General features: G+C 44.1%; 1 protein-coding gene across 1 annotated transcript in view; it reads right to left on the bottom strand.

Moving 5' to 3' along the window:
* Window positions 1-25,660, bottom strand: part of brf1b (BRF1 RNA polymerase III transcription initiation factor subunit b) — a 121,410-nt gene that overhangs the window by 5,315 nt on the left and 90,435 nt on the right. The window contains exon 17 of the mRNA XM_046291801.1: window positions 15,423-15,474. Within this exon, the coding sequence (XP_046147757.1) occupies window positions 15,423-15,474 (52 nt within the window). The remainder of the gene's footprint in view (window positions 1-15,422; window positions 15,475-25,660) is intronic.

The following is a 25,660-nucleotide window of genomic DNA, read 5'->3' on the forward strand; positions in this document are numbered from 1 at the left end:
TCTCTCACTGTCAATAAAACATGTACAAATTCCTAATAAATATATGTAAAAAAAAAGAAGACAACATAAAAGTGAACCTCTATGGTTCTCTTTCGAAAGATGCCCCTTTGACGTGTCTTGTAAACGTCTCACTCCTCTCTCTTTCTCCTTTCCTGAATGCAGGCTTTACTTCCATTCTGAACACTATGCTCCAGCCAATTAGTGGACTTTTTCATTGGTTCCCTGGAGGTAGCATTGGGTTGCCTGGCAACGGGCAGATGACCCCCACAAGGTTCTTGTGTGAGGTCCTTTCTACTGCTGATTGGTGAGCTGTGAAGTCTCATTCAGTTGTCAGAGCACTGAGGGAGCCCAGAGTAGACCACTAACATGCCAACTCCTGTGATAATCAACATTTAGCCCCATGCTAATACCTTATTAACCAAATGCTTACCGAACTTGAGTTACGTGCTAATACAATGTCGACTGCTGACCCTAAGTTGAACAAGAGCTAACCTAATGAGTACAGTGGACTGTATCAAAACAAAACAATGGTAAGTAGTCACTTACAAAACAGGGTATGGAGCGATCTGAAGTGTAAGATTGAAGGTGCTATTTGGTTTAGGGGTCAAGGGAAATCAATGATGATCAAGGCCCTATTCAAATAAGTATTAAAAAATACAGACCTGCCAACTTCAGACATTTTTATGAGTACCTCCTCAGCACGGTGGCGGTACTCCCAGCCCCGGACCCCATGACGTGCACGTTTAGCTTAATAATGATGTTGGCAGAAAACTGCCTCAGTAGTCATGGGTTCTGACTTACATTCTGTCAGAACATGTTATTGTTAGACATCATGTATCTTATAGAAAGAAGAAGAGCCAGTCTGGTACAAGTCAACAGGACAGCCAACAGTGAGTTGGGGAGGAGTGAGGAATTTGGCTGAGGTCAGCTCAGATGAAGTGAGAAGGAATCACCAAAGTCCAGTCTAGCAACAGAGATCTATTGGCTGTCCAGATGTGTAAGGAGGAGACTCAGCATAGGAGGAAGGTTTAAATACCAGTGCTTGTGTAAATATGTCTTTTGCAGCTGTGTGACCCAGTGGGTGAATAAACTTGGTTTAAGCTTTACTAGACATCTGAGTTTTTACTCGGTTTATTTAGAACCTAACAGTTGGCACTGCGAGCAGGGTTCACCACGATTTACAGTTGAACTACAGAGTCAGAATCAGTGACAGTTCCTACATCTGCTACCACTCATTCTAACATCTTGGGGAGATGAGAATCGTAGGCTGAACAATTATAGGATATGGACCTAGAAAGCCTGAATTTATTCAGTAGGCCCATTGTGTAACGACTGGTCGTAAATATATGATGTAGGGTAGGTGTTACATCTGCTCCTCCATGCCCTCTACTTCTCATCCTGTGTCTCCCTAACCTGCCGCCACTCCCCCAGTGCTGTCTGTCTGTCTATGGGTGTATATGATTGTGTGAGTGGAGACAGGTGTGCTGGAGTCAAAGCGGATCCCCACCAGCTGCAACCTGTTCCATAATCAAGACCTCTACAAATATTTAGCCCTGCCACTTCCATGCTGCCAGATCATAGCCTCTGCTCAGTCAGTCTGTGTTTCAAGCCATTTGTTCCTGCATAGATCTTATCCTGTTGTGCCTATTTTTCCCCAGCCTGACCCTGATTTTCTCTCCACTACTGTTTCTGCCCGCACTGAATCTGGTCCCTGTCTCCAGTCCCCTCGTCTAGTCAGTCCTGCTTCCCTGCCCTGCACCCACTCCAGACCTGCTTATCCTGCCCCTACTCCCCTTGCCCCAGCCTCAGTTCCTGGTTCCCTACGACCTGCCTGAGCCTTCCCTGGCCTGCCCCCCCCCCCTGCTTTTCAATAAATACCTTAGTTACCTTATCCCTGTCTCCTCGTCTGAGTTCAAGGGGGCCGAATACTTTCGCAAGGCACTGTATATGGTGTAGGGTAGGTTCTAGAAGGCTAGGTTCCGAGTGGATCTAGTTCTCTGCGAGATCCATGAGTGACACTACAGTGTAGGTTCCGTGTAGGATAGGTCCATAGAACTATTCCCCTGCAAGATCGGTAAGAGGGAGGAAAGTCCCAGCTGCAGTGGCCGTGAGGCAGTAGAGTGTATGTGGATAGTGATAAAACGTTGCCTATCAGTTCTGGAGGAGAGCCTCATTCATGGTTAGAAAAGGAAAAAGATATTCAAACATTGTTTGAACATGATTTGAGTGTATTAGCAGTAAGGAGAGAGGTTGTTTTATGCCATATTGGGGTGGGGAACTGTGACAGATTATGTGGAAATAAGAAGACAACTGTGAATAATGTGTTACATGTGTTGTCATCAACAATGATATTTGAATAAGACATTAGGTCACCTGTATTCTCCAGTAGTAAATTGTCAGAAGCTTCACTATCAGGTCCAGTAACCAAATGATTAGATACAAATACTGTAACTACTGTCCGGGATTGTATGCAAGGTCCTTTCTGACCTTTTCCTGAATCCTGACGCTGGCCATAGAGGGTGCAAGAACCTGGAGGCTGTTGGACTTTATACCTCCAGCACATCACTGGACTTTTGTCTTGGATCTTGGGCACAAACAGCTGTGACTGGGTTTAACAGATGAAGCGGTTTAATCTCGTGAGACATTTTATTTCCTCTTATTATGAAATAAATGTATAGAATTGACGAAAGAGAGGAGGGGTCACGAGAAATTAGATTGGAGTTAATATTGTAAGTGTTAAGCGTTTTAAAGAATACATTCTGTCAAGAGACAGCATTGGGGTTGCCAAACCTGAAAGGAATTTCTAAAATGTTTGTTCATGTAGGGCATTGTGGTGTGGTGGTTAATTAAGGAAACTCATGGGGAAATGAGAGACCAATCAATTGTTAAACTTGGTTGAGAGATAAATGTCACCGTGTCTAAGGGTAGTACATGCTAAGTAAGAGTACATAAACGTTGGGGTGGATTAAAACAAGCAATTGGAGGGAGGACAGTGGACTCATGTTTTGATTGTAATGAAAACTTTTAGGTTGCTGATTAAGATGTATACTTTCTCTTCCAGAAGAAGAGGGGCTGTCATCATATCTCCCTTTGGAATGTTTCCTGAGACTGTTGTCTTGGGAGAGCAGTTGTAATGAACACGAGGGGAGACAGAGCTTGTTTCAAGCGCAGGGAGCAGCAGGTGTTTATTGCAAAGGACCACCGGAGGAGGCTGGGTCCTGGGGCAGGCAGAAGGTCATACACAGGGGGTCCAAAAGGGCAACAGTACAGACATGGAAAAGGCTAGTAATGTAGTCCGGGAGATCAGGCAATAGGTAGATAACAGGAAATTTGATAGACTAAAGTACAGGCAGGGCGTTAGTGAGGCAGGTAAAAACTATCATACACGGGAGGAGTAAATTACAGGAAAAACAGAGCTCAGAAAGACGTGTGTCACATAACAAACAATACCTCACAGTGATGGGGTGCAAAGAACTGAACTAAATAGTGTGTGATAATAACATACAGGTGTGTGAACAGGTGATTAGAATTCAGGTGACTGGGATCTGGAGAGTGAGCTGCGTTCAGGGGATCTAGGTGTGAGGGTTTGAGTTGGAAGTAGCAGTTAGTGAAATTCTGCACTTTTAATAAGTATAAAGGTATCCGGATTCAGCCATAAAGGGAGCTCCCAGATAAGTAAGACCTGGTCATGTGTTTGTTTTTTCCATACAGTTTACCACACACACCAGCACGCACACACAACTCACGGGTTATGAATATTTGTTAGTGGTGTTAATACTGTGTTTGATTTATTGTGTGGGGTCTTTTTAATTTGGTTTTAAACTGGGTACAGAATGATGGAAATGTTTGACATGTTGTTAAGTGGTTCCTGAATTACAGGGAAATAAAATAAAAATAAAATACTTAATGAGGTTAAATTACCATTGTCCTGACTTTCTGGTGAGGCCTGATCAACCTCAATAGAAATTATCAAGACAATAGGTGAGATTTAAGCATAATATGAATGAGGGACACTTGTCTCTAGTCTATTTTACCATTACCTTATGGGATACAAACTCTTGATAAATTGACCAAGAACAGTGTGAACCAGGCCCGTGTGCTTGGGAAAATCTGATTCATTTCCCAGATATTGAAATCAGGACATTATCATTGGCCATCAACTGTGACAGGCATGAGTTACCTATGTGCTGTTGGGAATTGTAACGCTACCTATAACGCTACTTGTAACGCTACTTGTAACGCTACTTGTAACGCTACCTGTAACGCTACCTGCTACCTGTAACGCTACCTGTAACGCTACTTGTAACGCTACCTGTAACGCTACCTGTAACGCTACCTGTAACGCTACCTGTAACGCTACATGTAACGCTACCTGTAACGCTATCTGTAACGCTACCTGAAAAAGAACATGAAGACACGCTAAAAGGGAGAAACGGGGGGTGGTTAACCAATAATTGTTTATTTGGGGTATCAGGTTGCTTGTGGAGGCCTGCACAATGCAAAATGTATAGTAATTTAGACTAAGAGTGCATTGAGATACCGATCTGTCATTAACATGCCACTCGTGACAGTAAAACAGGGACAAACGGGGGCTGTAATGAGAAAAGTTAATATGGGTAAAATATGGTCCGGTTTGTAAATGTACATTCTAACCGTGACAATGTGTGCTAAGTTGAGGGGCTTGAATTCAAGTGATGGACTCAACATAGAGCACTAAGGACTGTAATTCTACATTTGGGTTGGATAATTTATCAAATGTTTTAATTATGATTAGAAGATAGAGAGAGAGAGAGTGAGCACTGCCCCTTAGCTGTGAGGAGAGCACAAAGTGAGGGGAGGGTGCACTGCTTGAATTTATTGAGGGTTTTAATTACTTTAAACCTTATCTTTTAGTGTCCTCCGAAAGGGAGGTTATTAGAGAACCCACTAGATGATAGCTTGAGCCAACCATGAGGGGGTACTGGATAGTAGGGATTTTGTTTTACAATATAATCAGAATCATAATGTTAAAGTGCATCAATACATGTGGATTGCTGGATGATACCGTACAACTAATTACGTACAAGGCTCATAGTCTGTGTCTTGCTTTGTCACCCGAGGATGAGGATGAAGGAGACTTGCACGGAGACTAGCATCCCATGGGCATAGAACAGAATGGATGGACGGCTCTCTCCCCAATCTCATCCGCATCAAGGGTGGTGTGAAATTATTAACATGTATTTTTGTCTCTTCCCTGTTCAAGTCAATATGTTTCTAGATGTCGTGGAACATAAGAGTGATCATTGTTCCAGAAGAGGGATTGTTTGGAAATTGACTAATTGACTTGAGAATGTTTTAGTATGTTTATAACTATAGAAGTGGATTAGTAGTAGTGACTAATGTGTTATGGGTTAGATGAAATGATTTATGTGCAAATGAATTTGTAGCAGGAGGCAAGGTACGCACAAATCAAATCTTATTTGCCACATGTGCCGAATACAACAAATGTAGACTTTACCGTGAAATGCTTACTTACAAACCCTTCACAAACAGTGCAGTTCAAGAAGAAAATATTTACCAAGTAAGCTAAAATAAAAAGTAATAATAAAAAGTAACACAATAAGAATAAACGAGGCTATATACAGGGGGCACCCGTCCCGAGCCAGTGTGCAGGGGTACAGGCTAGCTGAGGTTATCTGTACATGTAGGTGGAGGCGAAGTGACTATGCATAGGTAACAAACAAACAGCGAGTAGCCGCAGTGTACAAGAGGGGGGGTCAATGTAAATTGTCCAGTGGTAGATTTTTAAAAATTGTTCAGCAGTCTAATGGCTTGGGGGTAGAAGCTGTTGAGGAGCCTTTTGGTCCTAGACTTGGCTCCGGAACCGCTTGATGTGCGGTAGCAGAGAAAACAGTCTACAACAGTTTATGGGCTTTCCTCTGACACTGCCTATTCTAGGTCCTGGATGGCAGGAAGCTTGGCCCCAGTGATGTATTGGGCAGTTTGCACTACCCTCTGTAGCGCCTTACGGACAGATGGCGAGCAGTTGCGATACCAGGCCTGTGTTGGACCGAGCGTTTGCATAAGGGGTGTTAATTACAGTCTGGCAGGACCGACATCAGTGTATTCTGTGGAGTCCCAAAAATCAAGGCATTAACGTTACAGGGAATTGGGAGAGCGGGATGGAACGTGACTGGAGCGGGATGGAATGTGTCTGGGGTGGAGATCTGTGTGGCTCATAAATTAAGGAAGGGGTTAGTAGAGTCTGGGGAACAATACCACTCCGCTGTGCAGAGTGATACCATGGAATAGCTCATAGAACAGGAAGGACAGCTAACTGTGCACAATATAGAGACAACTATGAAGTTAAATCGTTACGTCACACATACCCATATTATTGTGGCAGAGATACTGTTGTCATTTCAGACACTATTGTTAACTTTCAATGATGAGTTTGTCAAAGAAGGTATCGGCCGTAGCAGAACACAGGTCATTGAAAATGTTGGGTGCTAGGGAACCGGGTATGAGTTGGGAGACAGGTAGGGATTATCTGAAAGGGTTAGTCCTAGATCTATCAGTGAACCACAGAGACGATAGAAGAGCAGGAGACAGATTCCATGCAATAGCTATTCTCACGGCAGTCGCTGTACATACAGTAACTGAAGGAGCGGCAGTATGGCGAAGGATGTTATAGTAACAGCATGGAATTCGACTACGGCTCAAATGAGGGATTTTGAAGTATGCGTCATGGGCAGTGTTAGTAGTAGCAGGGGCTACCTTAGTAGCATTGTTGGGATATCATCTTCTGAGGGAATTGATGTGAAACGTATATACAGTGCTGAGTTACCTCAAGATGAGGTAAAGTTGATTAAGGCCACCACACGTGTATATCGGGTGGCCATTCAGGAGGAAGGAGATGGGAGAGAAGTGAAATTGACATGGCTTGGGAACACCTTTTTGAAACCTGTGGCCGGACAGGGGAAGACTGGGTGAAAGCATGAGGAGGTTTTTTTAGAACCTTCATTTTTGTGGAACCCAGCAGAAAAAGTATCCTGAAGGCATATAGTCAGGTGAAAAGAGAATGGGAATCGTTATGTTATCAAACTGGTTTTTCTTTGTATTTACAGTTGAAGTCGGAAGTTTACATACACCTTAGCCAAATACATTAAAACTCAGTTTTTCAGAATTCCTGACATTTAATCCTAGTAAAAATTCCCTTTCTTAGGTCAGTTAGGATCACCGCTTCATTTTAAGAATGTGAAATGTCAGAATAATAGTAGAGAATAATTTATATAAGCTTTAATTTCTTTCATCACATTCCCAGTGGGTCAGAAGTTTACATACACTCAATTAGTACTTGGTAGCTGTAACGGCGTTCTTCGTTTGTTAGAAAGAAAGTCGGACCGAAATGCAGCGTGGTGGTTACTCATGTCTTTAATGAATGAATCGCGGTACATGAAATAACTGATACAAATACAAAACAGAACGTGAAACCTAATTACAGCCTATCTGGTGAAACTACACAGAGACAGGACCAATCACCCACGAAATACACAGTGAAACCCCGGCTACCTAAATACGGTTCCCCATCAGAGACAACAAGAATCACCTGACTCTGATTGAGAACCGCCTCAGGCAGCCAAGCCTATACTAGAAGCACCCCTAATCAACCACAATCCCAATGCCTACAAAAACCCCAATACGACAATACAATAAACCCATGTCACACCCTGGCCTGAACAAATAATTAAAGAAAACACAAAATACTAAGACCAAGGCGTGACAGAACCCCCCCCCCCCAAGGTGCGGACTCCCGGACACACCTCAAAACCATAGGGAGGGTCTGGGTGGGCGTCTGTCCATGGTGTCGGTTCAGGCTCGGGACGTGGACCCCACTCCATTAATGTCATAGTTCCTCCCCTTCGCGTCCTGGGATAATCCACCCTCGCCACCGACCATGGCCTAATAGTCCTCACCCAGAACCCCACTGAACTGAGGAGCAGCTCGTGACTGAGGGGCAGCTCGGGACTGAGGGGCAGCTCGGGACTGAGGCAGCTCGGGACTGAGGGGAAGCTTGGGACTGAGGGGAAGCTCGGGACTGAGGGGCAGCTCAGGACTGAGGGGCAGCTCAGGACTGAGGGGCAGCTCGGGACTGAGGGGCAGCTCGGGACTGAGGGGCAGCTCGGAACTGAGGGGCAGCCCGGAACTGAGGGGAAGCCCAGTACTGAGAGAAAGCCCAGTACTGAGAGGAAGCCCAGTACTGAGATGAAGCACAGGCAGGTAGTAGGCTCCGGTAGATCCTGGCTGGCTGGCGGATCTGGAAGATTCTGGTTGACTAGCAGATCTGGAAGATTCTGGTTGACTGGCAGATCTGGTTGACTGGCAGATCTAGAAGATCATGGCTGGCTGACGGATCTAGCTGCTCTATGCAGACTGACAGCTCTGGCTGCTCCATGCAGACTGGCAGCACCTTGCAGACTGGCAGCTCCTAGCAGACTGGCAGCTCCTTGCAGACTGACAGCTCCTTGCAGACTGACAGCTCCTTGCAGACTGACAGCTCTTTGCAGACTGACAGCTCTGGCTGCTTCATGCAGACTGACAGCTCTGGCTGCTTCATACAGACTGACAGCTCTGGCTGCTTTATGCAGACTGACAGCTCTGGCTGCTTCATACAGACTGACAGCTCTGACTGCTCCATGCAGGCTGACAGCTCTGACTGCTCCATTCAGGCTGGCAGCACCCTGCAGACTGGCAGCTCCTTGCAGACTGACAGCTCCTTGCAGACTGACAGCTCTGGCTGCTTCATGCAGACTGACAGCTCAGGCTGCTCCGAACAGGCAGGAGGCTCCGGCAGCGCTGTAGAGGAGGAAGGCTCTGATAGCGCTGAACAGGCGGGAGACTCCGACAGCGCAGGAGGGAAGGAAGGCTCTGGCTGTGCTGAACAGGCGAGGCGCTCTGAAGGCCTGGTGCGTGGTGCTGGAACTGGTGCTACAGGATCGAGGACACGCACAGGAAGCCTGGTGCGGGGAGCTGCTACCGGAGGACTGGTGTGTGAAGGTGGCACAGGATGGACTGGACCATGAAGGTGTACTGGAGAGCCTGAGAGCAGGACTGACACAGGACGTGCAAGGCTAGGTAGGTACACAGGAGGCCTAGTGCGTGAGGCTGGCACATTTTTCACCAGCCGACTAACACGCACCTCAGGACGAGTATGGAGCGCTGACCCAGGTGCCATTAAATCCCCGACACGCTCCGTCGGACGAATATCGTACCTATAGCACCATACTAGCAACTCCCTCATTACTCTCTCCTCCACTTTCCCCATTAAGTCCTTCACAGCCTCTGCTTCGCTCACCTCTAACACCGGCTCTGGTTCTGGTCTCCTCCTTGGCTCCTCACGATAAACAAGGAGAGTTGGCTCAGGTCTATCTCCTGACTCAGCCACTCTCCCTCTGAGCCCCCCCCCAATACATTTTTGGGGCTGCTTTTCGGGCTTCCCTCTGCGCCGTCGTGATTGCCTCTCCAACTCCATTCTCCTATAGACCTCTTCGCACTGTTCCAGCGAATCCCAAGGCGGGCTCCGGCACTCTCTCTGGGTCGACCGCCCACCTGTCTATTTCTTCCCACGTCGTATACTCCATACATATGCTGTCCATAACGTCCTCATAACAGCGTCTCTCAGCTCTCGTAAGTGCCTCCGTTCGCTGCTCCTGCTGTCGCTGCCTGTAACCACGACACTCGGCCCGTGTGTGGTGGGTGATTCTGTAACGGCGTTCTTCGTTTGTAGAAAGAAAGTCGGACCGAAATGTAGCGTGGTGGTTACTCATGTCTTTAATGAATGAATCACGGTACATGAAATAACTGATACAAATACAAAACGGAACCCTAATTACAGCCTATCTGGTGAAACTACACAGAGACAGGAACAATCACCCACGAAATACACAGTGAAACCCCGGCTACCTAAATACGGTTCCCCATCAGAGACAACAAGAATCACCTGACTCTGATTGTGAACCGCCTCAGGCAGCCAAGCCTATACTAGACACACCCCTAATCAACCACAATCCCAATGCCTACAAAAACCCAATACGACAATACAATAAACCCATGTCACACCCTGGCCTGAACAAATAATTAAAGAAAACACATGACAGTAGCATTGCCTTTAAATGGTTTAACTTGGGTCAAACATTTCAGGTAGCCTTCCACAAGCTTCCCACAATAAGTTGGGGAAATATTGGCCCATTCCTCCTGACAGAGCTGGTGTAACTGACTCTTTTTGTAGGCCTTCTTGCTCGCACACACTTTTCCAGTTCTGCCCACAAATTTTCTATAGGATTGAGGTCAGGACTTTGTGCTGGCCACTCCAATACCTTGACTTTGTTGTCCTTAAGCTATTTTGACACAACTTTGGAAGTATGCTTGGGGTCATTGTCCATTTGGAAGACACATTTGCGACCAAGCTTTAACTTCCTGACTGATGTCTTGAGATGTTGCTTCAATATATCCACATAATTTTCCTACCTCATGATGCCATCTATTTTGTGAAGTGCACCAGTCCCTCCTGCAGCAAAGCACCCCAACAACACGATGCTGCCACCCCTGTGCCTCATCTTTGGGATGGTGTTCTTCGGCTTGCAAGCCTCCCCCTTTTTCCTCCAAACATAACGATGGTCATTATGGCCAAATAGTTATATTTTTGTTTCATCAGACCAGAGAACATTTCTCCAAAAAGTACGATCTTTGTCCCCATGTGCAGTTGCAAACCGTAGTCTGGCTTTTTTATGGCGGTTTTGGAGCAGTGGCTTCTTCCTTGCTGAGCGGCCTTTCAGATTATTTCGATATAGGACTCATTACTGTGGATATAGATACTTTTGTATCTGCATCCTCCAGCATCTTCACAAGGTCCTTTGCTGTTGTTCTGGGATTGATTTTCACTTTTCACACCAAGGTACGTTCAGAACGTGTCTCCTTCCTGAGCGGTATGACGGCTGCATGGTCCCATGGTGTTTATACTTGTGTACTATTGTTTTTACAGGTAAACATGGTACCTTCATGTCACGAAACTCGCCGAAGATGGGGCCTCTTCCTGTTCGGGCGGTGCTCGGCGTTCTTCGTCGCCGGCCTATTAGCTGCCATCGATTCCCTTTCCGTTTGTTTTTTGTTATTGGGTAATTGGGTACACCTGTTTTGTGTTAGTGTTTGTTTGTAGGCTATTTAAGGGCACTAGGCCCGCTGGGTATTTGTGCGGGCTTGTTTCTTGTTACTCTGTTGGACGGTGTTATTTGTTTGTGTCTTTATTCTCCGGACTATTTTTGTCCTGTTGTTTGGACTGGTAACTTGTGTACGCCCTGCCCTGTGTGTTGGCGTGACCGTTTTTGTTTCGCCAGTGAATAAATTTGAAAAACGACTGAACCCTGCTTTCTGCGCCTGATTCCACCCACCACTTCTAGTTTATCGTAACACTTCAGGCATTTTGAAATTGCTCCCAAGGATGAACCAGACTTGTTGAGGTCTACAATTTTTTTTCTGAGGTCTTGGCTGATTTCTTTTGATTTTCCCATGATAGGCACTGAGTTTGAAGGTAGGCCTTGAAATACATCCACAGATACACCTCCAATTGACTCAAATTATGTCAATTAGCCAATCAGAAGCTTCTAAAGCCATGACATAATTTTCAAAGCTGTTTAAAGGCACTGTCAACTTAGTGTTTGTAAACTTCAGACCCACTGGAATTGTGATACAGTAAATTATAAGTAAAATAACCTGTTTTATAAATAAAATAGTCTGTAAACAATTGTTGGAAAAATGACTTGTGTCATGCACAAAGTAGACTTCCTAACCGACTTGCCAAAACTATAGTTTGTTAACAAGGAATTTGTGGAGTGGTTAAAAAACTTGTTTTAATGACTCGTGTATTTAAACTTCCGACTTCAACTGTATAATTATGCATAGCTTGACACATTATTAGTCTTGTGCTATCACTCTCTTAGGAACCAGTAGGAGGAAATAGAGACAGTCAAAAGCTCCAGCTGAAATGCCATTATCAGTTGTCAGACGAGAAAGGGAAATAAGAGTGTGAATAGTGTGATTACATACGTCTCGGAGATGTTAATCATGTTTTGTTTCTTTCTTTTTTCTTCTTTTTTGTGTGAATTTTTACCCCCTTTTTCTCCCCAATTTCATGGTATCCAATTGTTTTAGTAGCTACTATCTTGTCTCATCGCTACAACTCCCGTACGGGCTCTGGAGAGATGAAGGTTGAAAGTCATGCGTCCACAACCCAACCAAGCCGCACTGCTTCTTAACACAGCGCGCATCCAACCCGGAAGCCAGTCGCACGAATGTGTCGGAGGAAACACCATGCACCTGGCAACCTTGGTTAGCGCGTACTGCGCCTGGCCCGCCACAGGAGGCGCTGGTGCCCGATGAGAAAAGGATATCCTTACCGGCAAAACCCTCCCTAACCCGGACGATGCTAGGCCAATTTTGCGTCGCCCCACGGACCTCCCGGTCGCAGCCGGTTACGACAGAGCCTGGGCGCGAACCCAGATTCTCTGGTGGCACAGCTGGGTCTGCAGTACCGCGCCCCTAACCACTGCGCCACCCAGGAGGCCCATGTTTTGTTTCTTGTACATGTTTTATTTTTTTGGTTAATTTCTAAGTAATTTCCAAGTTTATATAATGTTAAACAGTATGGAATTATTGTTCAAAAGGGGGGACTGATGGGTTCTGACTTCTAAACTTGAAAATATGAAATATCCTTATTCATGTCACTGAGGAAGAGAGGGGTATGCAGAAAGTTTACATTCTGTCAGAACATGTTATTGTTAGACATCAGGTATCCTATGGAAAGGAGAAAAGCCAGTCTGGTACAAGACAACAGGACAACCGTGAGTTGGGGAGGAGTGAGGAATTTGGTTGAGGTCAAATGAAGTGAGAAAGAACAGGAATCACTAAGATCTCTGTTGCTAGACAGGACTTATCTATTGGCTGTCCAGATGTGTAAGGAGACTCAGCATAGGAGGAAGGCTTAAATACCAGTGCTTGTTTAAATATGTCTTTGTCTTATGCAGCTGTGTGACCCAGTTGTGGTTTGAGATTTACTAGTCGTTCGTGTTTTTTTTCTGTTTAGAACCTAAGAGTAGGAATGGTAGGATATAGACTGCTATGGGTACTTGGTAATTGGCTGGTCTTTAGAAATGACCTAAAAATATATTTTCAACCAGGGCTCTCCCAAGCATTTTCTGACGTGGTGCTGATGAAGGTCAAAGGTCGTGACCCCCTCAGGAAGTTGGAGCATTTAGCATTTTTAAAATGCAGATTTCCACCGGTCTAATGTCCATTGCTTGTGTTCCTTGGCCCAAGTAAGTCTCTCCTTCTTATTGGTGTCCTTTAGTAGTTGTTTCCTTGAATACATTTGGCAATGAAGTCCTGATTCACACAGTCTCCTCTGAATAGTTGATGTTGATGTGTCTGTTACTTGAACTTAGTGAAGCATTTATTTGGGCTGCAATTTCTGGGGCTGGTAACTCTAATGAACTTATCCTCTGCAGCAGAGGTAATTCTGGGTCTTTCTTTCCTGTGTCAGTCCTCATCAGGGCCAGTTTCATCATAGCGCTTGATGGTTTTTGAGACTGCACTTGAAGAAACTTTCAAAGTTCTTGATGTTCCGGATTGACTGACCTTCATGTCTTAAAGTAATGATGGACTGTCGTTTCTCTTTGCTTATTTGAGCTGTTCTTGCCATAATATGGACTTGGTCTTTCACCAAATAGGGCTATCTTCTGTATACCACCCCTACCTTGTCACAACACAACTTATTGGCTTAAACGCATTGAGGAAAGAAATTCCAGAAATTATTTTTTACAAAGAACACATGTTCATTTAAATGCATTCAAATCAAATCAAATGTTATTGGTCACATACACATGGTTAGCAGATGTTATTACGAGTGGAGCAAAATGCTTACGCTTCTAGATCCAACAGTGCAGCAGTATCTAACAGGTAATATCTAACAATTCCACAACAAAAACTAATATCTAACAAATTTCAAAACAAAACCTAATACACACAATCTAGTAAATGTAACCTTTATTTAACTAGGCAAGTCAGTTAAGAACAAATTTTTCTTATTGACATTGACAGCCTACGTAAAGGAATGGGATAAGAATATATAGGTATAAAATATATGGATGAGCAGTGACAGAGCGGCTAAGATGCAATAGATAGTAAAGAATAGATAGTGAAGGATACAGTATGCAGTATATACATATGAGATGAGTAATGTGAGATATGTAAACATTCTTGAAGTGGCATTATTAAAGTGACTAGTGTTCCATTTATTAAAGTGGCCAACGATATCAAGTCTGTAGGTAGGCAGCCGCCTCTCTGTGCTGGTGGTGGCTGTTTAACTATCTGATGGCCTCGAGAGATAAGCTGTTTTTCAATCTCTCCAGCTTTGATGCACCTGTATTGGCCTCACCTTCTGGATGGTAGCGGGGTGAACAGGTAGTGACTCGGGTGGTTAATGTCCTTGATGCTCTTCTTTGCCTTCCTGTGACATCGGGTGTTGTAGGTGTCCTGGAGCGTAGGTAGGTTGCCCCCAGTGATGCGTTGTGCAGACCGCACAACCCTCTTGAGAACCCTGCGGTTATGGCCGGTGCAGTAGCAGTACCAGGGAGTGATACAGCCTGACAGGATGCTCTCAATTGTGCAACTGTAAAAGTTACTGAGGGTTTTCGGTGACAAGACACATTTTTTCAGCCTCCTGAAGTTGAAGAGGCGCTGTTGTGCCTTCTTCATCACACTCTGTGTATGTGGACCATTTCAGTTTGTTGGTGATATTTACACCAAGGAACTTAACACTTTCCACCTTCTCCACTGCTGTCCCATCGAGGTGAATAGGGGGGTGCTCCATTTGCTGTTTCCACGATTATCTCTTTAGTTTTGAAAATGTATGATTGGCTCAGCTCCAACTTCAAACAGTTGAGTCTAAAACCACACTGTGCCAGCTAGAAGCCTCTTTTTTAAATATTTTAGAGTAGTTTGTTAACCAGAGTACTTTGACCTTAAATTGCGGGCATGGTATTCAAAATGTTTGCAGGTTGGCAGGTCTGAAAATTGTCATCCTAATTTTTCCAAGTCGCATTAAATACAGTTTATTTTACAGCTCAGTTTAAGGTGGTATTTACGTTGTATTTACTAGGAAACTACGTGGTAACAATGGATACTTTCTGGTACTTACCTCACATAATTTATAACTACCTAGTACCAAATGGTACAAACTATGCTTATGTAAATGAATCTCAAATAAACTAAATTGTAATTTGTATGCAATTATTATATAACTGTAATTTCAAAGTAACTATCTGTTAAATACCGGGCTGTAAAATAAAGGGTTACCGAATTTAGATTTTGTTGTGTGTGGTGGGGCTCACCTGTGAAGCGGCTCTCTTCTTCTTGGTTGCAGAGGATATAAGTGGACGGAGTCTGAAAGAGAGAAGAACGTCTAAACCATCAGAATTGAAAAAGAGAGCACAAGCATGAGTAACCTTAGCTAACACTCGATGAAAAAACAGAATGCTACACAAGAATTTACCAAACTAGCACACCTCCTACATTCTAGGACTCCTGAGTGGCGCAGAGGTCTAAGGCACTGCATCTCAGTGTAAGAGGCGGTCACTACAGTCCCTGGTTCGATTCCTTCCCATAGGGTGGCGCACAATTGGCCCAGCGCCGTCCGGGTTTGGCCGGGGTAGGCCGTCATTGTAAATAAGAATTTGTTCTTAACTGACTTGCCTAGTTATATAAAGATACAACAATTATAATAATTTTCTACATTATAATTGAACGCAAAAGACTCACCAACCTCTCCTCCAAAACGAGTTTTCTGGAAATAAAATATTTATTACAGCAAATTAACAACCCCGCCCACCCTTCAACCTACTTGCCGTTTTGACTTTCAAACCTGTGCATTTGAAACATTTCAGTCCAAGACCTTCCCCCGCTGGGGTTCAAGAAACCCTCTGGCATTGATGAAACGCTGGGGCTAAATTGGCTAGAAATCAGCTTTTAACATCAAACGCTACTATTTAAAGCTAATGCTATTTAAGGCTTATATCAAAAAGCGCTCTCTTACAAAGTTAATTAGTCTTAAGGGGGAAGTGGGGGAAATGAGGGATTCTGGAAGGTTGGATTGAAAGTGACCTTGAGGGGTTTCGGTGTGGAGAAGGAGAATGCGATGGTACTGTATTTCTCTAAGGTAGGCTACGCCTGTAAGGCTGTTTTATGGCACCTGTTAGTTGGGGAGTTTCCTATAACTCAGGCAGCCGGCCACATTGGGACGCATGAACATGGATGAAATCATACATGCATTCATCAATTGTCTGCTTTTGTCCGTCAAATGACAGCCCAAGTCAACTATTTTCATACAAGTTGCATAAATAAAATACGGACCAATTTGTGCATTTTCTATCTGACAATCATCTCTGTTGTCCATCATATATCAACAGATGACTCCGGTTGAAAAAGGAATAGCTCAATATGGAATGTTCAGACACAAAATGTAAATGTGGCCACAGCCTAAATAAGACACCACTGACTACACTATCCATCAGTGTCATTGTAATATTGCCTTTATAGAAGGCAGGTGTAGCATGTTAAAAAGGAAAAGCAGCAAGAAATATTTTAACAAAACACACAAGTGCCCTAGCCACACCAAACCCTGACATATACACAACTAAGTCGCTCAAACATAACTCATATAACCTGACAAATTAATTCATTAAATATAGTTTACACACAAACAAATGCAAATACAAACAAACTCCCTCCCTTCCTACCCCCCCTCCCTCCAGCGTGACACACATACACAACACTCCCTCCCTCCCTCCCTCCCTGCATGGAAGAGAGAATTTGCCCCATCTCCTCTTCCACCCCCCTTGTAGAGAAATAGGGGGTCTCCCTGAGGACTCAGTGGGAGTGCTTTCCTCTTCGATAAGGGAAAGTGCCACTAATTAATCTGATTAGGGAAAGGGAGGAGACAAAAAAAAGGGGTGTGGGAGGGATAGCGTTTCTCGTTTGCCAAGCAGGGCTCTCTCTCCCTTTGTCGAGCCTCATTAAGAGAGGCTGTAAGCATTAGCCATCTGCGTAGTTTGACGGCACATGCTTCTAGAAATACAGTGGGTCGAACCTCCGTCTTCCATTGAAAGCAGTGGCTAGCGGTGCGCTAGTAGTTTGATTCTAGGCTAGCAGACGTTGAATCAAACTGCTGCTTTAGCCACAACAGTTTTCAGTATTCAGTGTGTTTGCTAGTGTTTTTATAACTCAAAATGTTCCAAATTCAATCTCACTGCCACATAGAAAGACCTATTAAAAATGGGTGGAATATAAAGAAGAAGCATGTCATTTTCAGACATCCCATGTCTACGACCTCCCCACAACAACCACAATAACCTTCCTCGGCGTGCCAGCGAGTTCACTAGTGCCACACTATCATTAGGACTGCTGTGCGCCCTTACTGGAGAAACACAACCATCCCTGGGGTGGGTATGGCAAGCGCAGCAAACCGTAACACAACCGAGTAGAGTGAGTCAATAGCCTTGGACAGAGAGCTCTCTTTCGCCCAGCTGTGACTAATACACTTACAGCATGGGCCAGATAATAGCCATGTAGCCCGCGGGTCCTGAGTTTCGCGCTTGCACGCTTCCTAAAGTTAAATGCAGTCGATGCATATATAGCTATATAATCCTGTCATAGGCGGATCATGGTGTGCTGTGCAGCCAGCTAACCAGCAGACATACAGAAATATTCTGGATGCAAGCATGAAACGGAATTAAGGTATGAGGAATCTTAGTCATATGCACACAGTGTGAAAGAGCGTAAGGTTGATTGAACTCAAGGTCGAAAGGTCAGGTTTGTTTTTTGTTATCGTATACCACAGCATTGTTGAATACTTTATTCTGATGTGCTTGTAAGGCATTCTAGAGTGTGAATTATTTTCAGATAAATGGACAGTTGGAAAAGTTATTCTACACCAATTGTTTTTGTTCCAGCAATAGGTGCCTTATTAACGTTTTAAATCAATGCACCAAGCGTACCTTACTTGTTACAAAGTGACAAAAAACGAAATCAACAACCACACATACAGAAGTGTCTGGATGCGAAGGTGAAATTGAATTGAGGTGTGAGGAATCTTAGTCACACGCAGTGCATATACAATAAAACAGCTACTCGGTTGGGTTGATTGAACACAAAGGTCAAAAGGTCAGCTTGTTGTGTGTAGATGCGCTTTTGATTTTGTTATCATGCCAGTTAGTATTCTGACCTTCCATTTTGGTCCAAAAGTAATGGAAGGGAATCAATATCAATTCTACAGAGCACACTGCACACTGGGCCTTAATGCTGTCTGTGAGGGCAACTATGCAACCGCAGACAGACCCGAGCAAAAGCATCTGCCAATTCAATCAGGTATTATATGGTTTTCAAATTCAATTCTCAAAATGCATCAGGGTATTTTCCTAGAACGAGTTGCCACTTGCCGATGCAATAACGAGCATCCATTTGAAGGAAACACATGTGCGTATTACACACACACACTAGCATGCGACACAGAGTGGTAGGTAGCCTAGTTAGGGTGACAGGTAGCCTAGCGGTTAGAGCGTTGGGCCATTAACCGGAAGATGGCTAGAATCCCCAAGCTGATGTGTCCCTGAGCAAGACACTTAACCCTAATTGCTCCAGGGTCACTGTTGATAATAGCAGACCCTGGCTGTGACCCCACTCTCTGAGGGTGTTCCCGGGGGAGTTGGGATATGCAAAAAACAAATGTCCAATTCAAACATGCGTATTCATACACACTTGTACATGAGTTAAATGTGTTTCCATCGCAAAATAACGGTTGCGATAAACAGCAAACTTGCCCAATCTGTTTTTGGTGCTTGCTTTCTAGGCAACAGTGGACAGGGTAGGTGGACAGGGTAGGTCATATGATGAAATATGGATAAGGTCAATATCATTTCTATTTGATAATTGGCAGCCAAGCATTGATCATCATGTCACCAGCATTCAAATAATAAACAAATAATCATCAATACTTATTGAAAATCCCCGTCCATCACTTAACCACCATAAAGTTTATCATAACTTATACTGAGTGTACAAAACATTAAGGATACCTGCTCTTTCCATGACATAGACTGACCAGGTGAATCCAGGTGAAAGCTATGATCCTTTATTGAAGTCACTTGTAAATCCACTTCAATCCGTGTAGATGAAGGGGAGGAGACAGGTTAAAGAAGGATTTTTAAGCCTCAAGACAATTGAGACATTGATTGTGTATATGTGCCATTCAGAGGGTGAATTGGCAAGACAAAAGAGTTAAGTGCCTTTGAATGGGGTATGGTAGTAAGTGCCAGGCGCACCGGTTTGCATCAAGAACCGTAACGCTGCTGGGCTTTTCATGCTCAACAGTTTCCCATGTGTATCAATAATGGTCCACCACCCAAAGGACATCCATTCCCTGTGGAATGCTGTCGACATGAAATGAGGCTGTTCTGAGGGCAAAGGGGGTACAAAAAGATCCCACCCTGTCGAACTACAAATTGTCTGTCGACATTTATGAAATTATACCGACACTTCATGTTTCCATCACACCTGTCATGTTTAAAAAAAAAATGCATTGCATGACTTTACTCGCATAAAAACTGTGGATGGAAAAGTGGTTAATGCTAGTGTGGCATCCTAAAATCAGGACCATTTCCACCCTAGAGTCTTCACCAATATGGTAGTTAATTACATGAATGGGGCTCCGATTAAAAAAGACTGACTGCGCTGTTGAACTCCACAGACATTCTCTGAGGAGCAGGTATACTGTTCAGTCATGTAACAGTTATATAAAAATGGTTTCTGTGGGCAACTATAAGCACATTTGTAGAACTTTTGCTACTCGTCTCCCTTTAAAAAAATATTTTTACTTAACTGGCCCTTTCTCACTAGCCTGGGAGGAGACGGCTTGGGGATGGATACATGTCCTCGTATGATATGAGCTCCCAGATGGCCCTTGGGGACTGATTTGACACTGTGTGAGGCTAATGCAGAGTGACACCCATTCTGTTGGGGGTGGTGAAATGTGACCGGGGGCCACGCACTGAGGTGCAACGGCTGCTCTGACGGCCTTGCAGTCTGGGGGCCCTCTGGTTTGGACTGGTGTGTGTGCGTGTGCGTCTTGGATCTGCCTGTCTGTCTGTCTCTGTTTTTGTGTGCCTTTCCCATTTCATGTGCATGCTTTCATGTCTGTGTGTGTGTGCTCAAGAATGTATGTGAAGGGTGTGTGGGAGCAAAGTGGATGTGACTATTGCGTATGTGAGGGGGTAAATTGTGTGTGAGCAAGTGTGTGATTGGGGGGAGGGTCTGTGAGCACTTGTATGATGAGGGTGAGGGTGCAAGGCGGCTGTTGAGGGTTTTAGAATGCGTGTGAATATGTGTAAGCATTGCATGTGATCAGAATGTGGCCGTGAGGAGTGTAAGTGTGTGAGTCTGTGTGAGTGATCAGAAGGTGTGGTCCCGAAACAGTTAAGATATGTGCATGTGGGTTTAAGTGTGTGTGAATGACATTCTGAGCCTAGGGGTAGATTTTGGACCTGGGTGTGGATTTTGACAATGAGGTAGATTATGTGGCATTAGTTGACAGTGGCTGACTGAAGTGGAGTGAGAGACACAACGGAACCACTCACTGAAGCCCCCACAGGGGCGGAAACTTCACCGTTTGGCACGAGACACACAGCTGTCAGACACACCCCTCCCACCCTCCCTCCCCAAGCACAAGTTAAAGAGTCTGGGAGGGCAGGGGTCAAAACTCTCACTTTAGTGTTGGGGTCAATTCCAATCTACATACATTCCAGTCCTTTCAGGAATAGCCCCATTCCACTGTGATGTCAGCATAAACAACATGCTGTCTGAGAAAGGTGAACGGTTGCTAGCCTGAAAAGCAATTACTCTCGGAAAATGCCAAAAGTGAGCTATTGTGTGCCATATTTATTGCTTTGAATGCATAGGAAAATGTATAATATACACTACCGTTCAAAAGTTTGGGGTCACTTAGAAATGTCCTTGTTTTTTTAAAGAAAATCATTTTTTTTGTCCATTAAAATAACATCAAACTGATCAGAAATACAGTGTCGACATTGTTAATGTAGTAAATGACTATTGTAGTTGGAAACGAGTGATTTTTTTTAAATGGAATATCTACATAGGCGTACAGAGGCCCATTATCAGCAACCATCACTCCTGTGTTCCAATGGCACGTTGTGTTAGCTAATCTAAGTTTATCATTTTAAAAGGCAAATTAATCATTAGAAAACACTTTTGCAATTATGTTAGCACAGCTGAAAACTGTTGTTCTGATTAAAGAAGCAATATAAAACTGGCATTCTTTAGACTAGTTGAGTATCTGGAGCATCAGAATTTGTGGGTTTGATTACAGGCTCTGAATGGCTCTGTATGCCTATGTAGATATTCCATTAAAAATCACCCGTTTCCAGCTACAATAGTCGTTTACAACATTAACAATGTCTACACAGTATTTCTGATCAATTTGATGCTATTTTAATGGACAAAATAAATGTGCTTTTCTTTCAAAAACAAGGAAATGTCTAAGTGACCCCAAACTTTTGAACGGTAGTGTATAATAATTTAGAAATAATAAATAGTTGTGATATATATTTTGCTTTCATCCGAGTTTAGTTTATAGCAGAAATGGCTCGCTCACTAACTAGCAACAAACTTATTCGGCTGTCCCCATAGGAGAACCCTTTGAAGAACCCCTTTTGGTTCTAGGTAGAACCCTTTTGGGTTCCCCTGAGGGTTCTACCTAAACAAAAAGGGTTCTCCTATAGACCCTTTTCCAGTACACGACACATTGACGTCATGCACAGATGCGCGCGACTCTTGGCGGCAGTAAGAAATTCATCGCCATCTGCGCCCATAGCCTAGATTGAAGTTTTTATTACTTCTAAACAAAATAACTTTTTGGGGTTTCTAATACGCTTACACTGATGTTATGAACAGCTTGAACAGTCACTAAGATTACATTTGTTTGTGATCTTAGCAAAATAACTATTTTGTATGCAGTTGTAGCAAAAGCTAGTAAAAGAGGTTGAAGTTTAAGTGTTTTTTTAAGCATTATTTGAATTTGTTCTGAAATGACTTGCCTGGTTAAATAAAAAATATTAATAACATTTGCGATGATGACACAAACATTATGTTAAGCGGGACATTCATAGGCTAATGTAACAAAAATATAAATGTATTTAATTTGACCATGGGAAAAAAGATACTACATAAAGACTGTACTACAGGTTAAATTGAATTGAGCCTTGACTTTCATTTCATCATATTTGAAACCAAGATTGAGGAACATCTTTTGTGGTAAAAGGGGGAGATGGGACCGCTTGTGTGAAACGGGGGTCACCCAAAAGGGGAAAGGAATCTTCCAGTAGAATTGGCTGGCAAAGGGACCACGCCCAAATGTGCCCAAATGCCCGCCCTGTGCACCGCAGGTGCCCTCTCAGCCTTCAGTCAGATGGTCAATACAAGCTCTAATGGAGCGAGTACACCAAAGACAGATCTGCCAGTTAATTATATCATTAATTCCTAGGCTTCTCCAAGCTCCCCCTTGTACCCCCCTCTGAGATGGGGGGCTAGGCAGGGTTGGATGGGTATTCCCATCTGCTTAAAATTGGTATTTTATTTGTACTGATATTTTGTTAGAGTTATGTCTGTCTGAGATGTGGGTCGGTTAGGGTATTACCAAGATTCAGGACTAAAGGCTTTGTAAGTCAAAGTAACATAAGTAACACAAGTACTGTCTTTTTTTAAAGCAAATCTGAGCTCAGATCAATAATGGCAACATGGAAACTTCATCACAGTTATCAATTGGGGGCAGCAGGTAGCCTAGTGGTTAGAGCGTTGGGCCAGTAACCAAAAGGTTGCTGGATTGAATCCCTGAGCTGACAACACAAAAATCTGTTGTTCTGCCCCTGAAAAAGTCAGTTACCCCACTGTTCCCTGGTCGGCTGTCATTGTAAATAAGAACTTGTTCTTAACTGACTTGCCTAGTTAAATAAAATAAAAATAAAAATATCAATGAGAGAAATGTAACGCTTATACAGTTAAGAGATACATATTAGAGGGCTTTGCAGCAAGCATTTAAATGACAGCCATTGGACTTGACTGTAAAATGTGTGGTGGTGATATTAGAGCATCTCTCCCCTCCATCGGTTCAGAGCGAGAGCTTTTTCCAGGCAGGCCCATATGTCACCACGTCAATAATGCTTGTCAATTCAATCTGACAGCAGGGGAAGGGAAGCCATATTTCACTGGAGCCAATATCGCACAGCAGATGTGTGGATATAAATATATTTGAAGGGAGTGTGCACTCGACCATACCACAGTGGGTGGTGGTAGTAGCAGTGATCACCAACAATGTGACTAGCTTAGGACTGGTCCTTGCTGTCCAGCTGGTGTGGGTACCAGTATGAAGGGGCCACACCCTGATTATTTCCCCCCATTGCCTTCCTGCAAAGGGGTGAGCACAGATGGAACACGAGTATTGCCAGGTCCCTCACTATCTGGTGGGTGGAGGCGGACGACCTGTGGGGCGTGGGCCCAACGGGCTAGCAGGAGCCTCGGAACTCCACCACTGTGTCCGAGCGTCTGGAAAAACGCTCTTGCGGCACGGCCATTCAGAGCCAATATGTAGAGCGCTGGCTAAAGCCACCTAGTGCGAGGCAGAATGGAGGCAGACGGCCAGCGACAGCCTGGAGGATAGTGCTATAGGCTAGAACATGCCAGAAGTGAGGCCTTCTGGCATGTTCCAGCGCACTGCTGCTTTCACACTCCACTATCAGCACTGAAGAGCGAGGTTACGGACTCTAACCTTTTTTCAGGGGGGCTGGCTCAGGGAACATGAAGCCATCCCTTTCCCCAAGGATAAAGCCATTAAAGATGGAGTACAATGTCTCCAATCCAAGAGCCGATACGGGCTACCCCGGAAGAATACAGATGGAATCCGACCAGGTGCCGTGAGTTTGCATCAGCAGTTTTTCCCCTGCACACGTAATTTCACCTCCTCTGGCTGACCAGCTGGCCTTATCACGCTTCCTGCAGACACACTCTGGAGGGCACGTAGGGTCTCGGGGATAGGAATGAGATGGGGAATCTTCGGAATGGAGGAAGAAAGAAGTGACTATTATCTGATGCTCCCACTGAGCAGGTCAGCAGCGGGGAGAGATTTAGTTACACCCCCCCACCCCACCCCCCACTGTATCTCACTGTTGTGACGGCACTCTCCCCCATCTCTGCACACCCAATTTCACAGTTGGTATTCTCCAACTGTAAATGGGACTGCCTGTGGGGGGGCTTTCTTCCACAACCCCCAACACACAGACGCACTCCCCCTCTACATTTTTCTAACTCGCAATAACATTCACAAATAGTATTGCGAACAGACCGCTTGGTTGGATCAGGTCAGGTTTGTTATCCACTAGGGAAATGTTCACCATGCCCTTCCCTGCAAAACATTGATCATCTGAGATTTATTTGTATTTTTATTATTGTCACATACACCAGATAAGTGCAGTGAAATGTGTTGTTTTACAGAGTCTAGATCATGGGAGATTTTATGACCACTGCGACTACACTGCCAATCAGTAATATCAAATGGTCTTGAATTGCATTTAGTCTCATGTTCTCATTCTATACATGAATCTCCACCCCTAACAAAACAATAGGGTAAGAGGTGGAGTATCTTTATTATAATCCTGCACTGAATATTTACTCTAACAGTGGTCAGAACGCCTGTTCAGCCCAGGCCTATCTAGTAGGACTACAGCTGAGAGCTGTGCCCATGGCAACCCGGTGAGTGGGAGGGAGTTCCCACAGAGACAGCTTGAGACAGAAGAAATGTCTGCATCACCTTCCCTTGACGCAGAGAAGCAGATGGAGAAAGAGGGTCGGCATAGAAATGTGTGTGGATCACCACATAGATAGATTTGCAGCACCAAGGCTCCGTGATTTATCTTCACCAGTTGCCCTGAGCAGTTCAACCTCTGAGTCTATGAGGATTCATGACTTCCCTCAAATGGTTAACAACCTGCTTGTTGTTGTGAATGATTCTTCTTGTGAAAGGGACTTTTAATGTAATTTACCATTGGTAAATAAGAGCAAACGTATCAAATGTAATAATGATTATATTGCCTATCACATTAACAAATGTAGCCAATTGAATGGCTGATTGTCTACGCTATAAAGAGTACACACTAATACATGAATTAAAACATAATAAACATCAATGAATCAATAAACATGAACTAATCCACACCATACATAAGGTGAAAAAGATATTTCCTTCATACGTCAGATATAAGTGTTAACGTTTAGCATGGAAGGCAAAATTTACAAAATTACATCCACTGAAGTAGCATCCCCTCAAAGAGCTCCTAGCCAATGAGATTGTATGGTCCAAGCCACCTTTGCCACATTGGGCGCTTCCCAAATAACACTCTATTCCCTACATAGTGCACTACTTTGGACCAGAGCCCAATCAGTACCATAGGGGTACTATTACCTATTCATACTAGGCGGTGTCTGAGGAAGGCCTCAAATAATTGCCAAAGAC

This window comes from Oncorhynchus gorbuscha, linkage group LG12, assembly GCF_021184085.1.
Source record: "Oncorhynchus gorbuscha isolate QuinsamMale2020 ecotype Even-year linkage group LG12, OgorEven_v1.0, whole genome shotgun sequence".
NCBI classification, from domain to species: Eukaryota; Metazoa; Chordata; class Actinopteri; order Salmoniformes; family Salmonidae; genus Oncorhynchus; species Oncorhynchus gorbuscha.